Source organism: Pyxicephalus adspersus, chromosome 4 (assembly GCF_032062135.1).
Source record: "Pyxicephalus adspersus chromosome 4, UCB_Pads_2.0, whole genome shotgun sequence".
Lineage (NCBI taxonomy): Eukaryota > Metazoa > Chordata > Amphibia > Anura > Pyxicephalidae > Pyxicephalus > Pyxicephalus adspersus.
This window is the reverse complement of record NC_092861.1, coordinates 132,847,428-132,850,616: the sequence shown is the minus strand read 5'-3', so window position 1 is coordinate 132,850,616 and position 3,189 is coordinate 132,847,428. Positions and strand designations below refer to the sequence as shown.

Genomic DNA, 3,189 nt, shown 5'->3' with positions numbered 1-3,189 from the left:
TACAGGGGATGCCTGTTACTAAGCTGGTTGCTAGGGGGTGTTGCCTAAACTTTAGAGGGCGGGGAATTACTGAAAGGGCAGAATTTTTCTCGCGCGCTGTAATTATTAAAAATAGTATTTTAACCAGTTCTACCAATTACTTAGCACAGTATATATATTTCTAGGTTATAAATGATGTGTTTTGAAATTAGGATGATATATATCACTCTAAAACATCCCAAATTAGACTACATGACAGGACTACATGTCCCAGAAAGCACTTCTACAGGACCTTTATAAGGACCCTTATAAAATAATAAAATACTTTTTCCTTTTTTATTTTTGTAACAATTTTATAAAAAGCAACTTGAACGCGTATTATATTCAAACTTGTCTAAAACTGTGGAAAAAAGCGTGATATTTATACGGGCATTGCCTAAGACAGCTTTCCCCGCCCACCGCCCTTCAGAACAGCTAGGAAAACCCCGTAGCGGCCGGAAGGAGGTCCTCTCTCCAGGATCCGCCATTAGCAGGAGGTGAGTGTGGCGGAGCTCCTCCGGGAGATTGACGGATAAAAGTCGGTGTAGCGGGCCTGGGCGGGGGGAAATGGCATCTTGTGCATGTATATAATGGCCTCGTCTTTCCTGTTACAGGTGGATCCGCCTTCACCATGCAGATCTTCGTGAAAACCCTGACGGGGAAGACCATCACCCTCGAGGTGCGTGTGCCGGCCATGTCTGGGGGGGGAGATGGCTGTGTATGTGAATGGGGTCAGGATGGCGGCATTTGTATAGAGAACAGGGACATGCAGCACATACAGAGCTTAACACGTGAGTGCAGGCTGCTCACTACCACGTGGTCTGTGCCTGGAGCTCAGGGCCCTGTGCATGGAGTCTGGCCCTGCTTCGAGCTGTCATGCTTCAGCCTATTGTTCCCTCTTTTATCTTTGTATAGTAAGAGCCAGACTTGTTTACATGATCACTGTAATCTGAGAGCTTATTATAAAAAGTTATAAATATCCCACCAAATATTCCTTTCACTGATCACTGCAAAACACAGCATTGCCCTTGTATGAGTCTGATTGGAGGGTGCATTGGGGTTCTGAACTTTTTAGTCTTAGCAGCACACATCAATGCAGTTGTTTATGTGATCTCAGGCTGGGTTGTGATGTGCTACTTCATTCATTCCTAAGACTAAAAAGTTCTGTGCAAAATATATATTGGGGTTATCACGGAATCAGTATTGCATGCTGGATATATTTGTCATAACGGATTTGCGGTATATTACAGAACACTTCCTGAAGGATCAGCCCGCCGCTGCTATCTGTGCCCCCCATGATATTATTATGACGATGGGGTCTCTATATAGCAGCTCCTGATTCTTTGATCTGGGCAGTTTGGTAACTTCAGGCTTTATCAGAATTTCTTGTCCCACAACCACACATTGGTTGGCATTGTGTTTTGTTAGCAATGATGAGGATAATGCCCACAGCGATAGGCCTGAGTGTGCCAGCGGTAATGCTTAGACCTCTATTGCTGGCAGCAAAGAAGCCGATTGCTGTTTCTGCAGAGTTATGTACTTTAAGCAGGAATGCTGCAGAATTCCCATTAGCTCAGGGTGGTTGATGCCATGCTATTTTACCAGCTACAGCGGGGGTGTCAAACTGGCCCGGCATGTCCTTTTTTTTTTTTTTTTGGCCCCCAAAATTTCCTAATATGATTGAAGCTGGCCCGCCCTATAGTAACAGCAGGCCAGCTGCAATTCATATTAAGCTGCTGTAATATAGATGGGAGTAATGCCTCTCTGCCTATGTGTGGCCCCACATTTTATAGACACAAGTGATGCCGGGAATTGTAGAAGCGGCATCTCTCGTGTCTTGAACAGCAGTCTATGCGTAGGCCCCGCAGAGTTTATACTGACAGGTAAGCCAGAGAATTGTATATAGTATAGTAGGGTAAGCAGTCTTGTTTCTTCTTAGTGTTTTAATTTGCCAGCGAATGCAATGTGAAATCAAATAAATGCAGCAATTGATTTGGTTTCACATTGCATTCTCTGGCAAAGTAAAACAATCAGAAAAAACAATACTACTTACCCTATTATACTACTGACAACCACGCAGATTACAGCAAAGTGAAAGTTTTCTCACACTCCAGGATAAACAAAATCCAAAAGACTTCTTCTGCATAGCTTATTGTGCTTTTATTTTTCTATCGTTCAGTACTCCAGGGATCTATTTATGAATCTGGCATGCACTAAATCATCTACTTGTGCAGCATCTCCCAGGTTCATGCATTTCATCAGCAGTAATTTATTCTTCACCAGGGAATGTTTCCATGAATGTCATACTCACTGCTTTTTAAATAGCCCCCTATGTGTAGGGGCACACTCATTCTACCTGTACATTTCATGGTTGGACCGCAACGTAGTCAAAGTTTTTAATTTTGGCCCTCTGTGTATTTGAGTTTGACACCCCTGAGCTAGAGAGTATGGTCATTCTGTAGAAGAAGAAAAAGTTGTTTCTTTCAAGAAATCATGTTGCCATTGGTGCCAGGAATGTGATTTCTTGTGTGACATTACTGTGCTTGATTCCTGACCCACTTTATGTAAAACACTGAGCCCAGATCATGGTGTAAGTGTATTGTAGGGGGTTATACATAGTTTAAAAATTGGTTATCAAATTGCTTTAGATTCAATTCAAATCTAATGTAGTATTGTGACTGCTCACATAAAGGTGTCGGTCTGCCTATTATGCACAGAGTTGTATTACGTCACTTGCTGTAGCTATCAGTATTTGGTGCTGGAAGATTTTGGTCAGCTCCCACCTATCATAATGTACATTAATACAGAATAGGAAAAATAGAACATTTTGCTCAATGGTATAGTGTAATAATGCCAACAGAAAAAAAAGTATTTTCTTTCTTTTCTAGGTCGAACCCTCTGATACTATTGAAAATGTCAAGGCTAAGATTCAGGACAAGGAAGGTTGGTTCTGTTAATGTTACTTGTTGTGTTTAATAGAAGAATAGATAAAGCTCATTCTATTTCAATACATTTGGGGAAAAAAAAAAAAAAAAAAAAGTTGCCTGATTTGGGTTTATAGCTGCAGTGCTGATGTAAGGAATAGTTTGGCAAATTAAGCTAATCTTAAAATAAAATTGTGCACTGCCTTGTCTGACAGAGAACTTGATTTTTCTCTGCTTAAAGTGGAAG

The 3,189-nt window shown here is 41.4% G+C and overlaps 1 protein-coding gene across 1 annotated transcript in view; it reads left to right on the top strand.

Moving 5' to 3' along the window:
• Nucleotides 1-429: 429 nt before the first annotated feature.
• The window catches only part of RPS27A (ribosomal protein S27a), a 5,021-nt gene continuing 2,261 nt past the window's right edge, over nt 430-3,189 (top strand). The window contains exons 1-3 of the mRNA XM_072409682.1: nt 430-515; nt 633-697; nt 2,907-2,961. Of these exons, the coding sequence (XP_072265783.1) occupies nt 650-697; nt 2,907-2,961 (103 nt within the window). The 5' untranslated portion in view covers nt 430-515; nt 633-649. The remainder of the gene's footprint in view (nt 516-632; nt 698-2,906; nt 2,962-3,189) is intronic.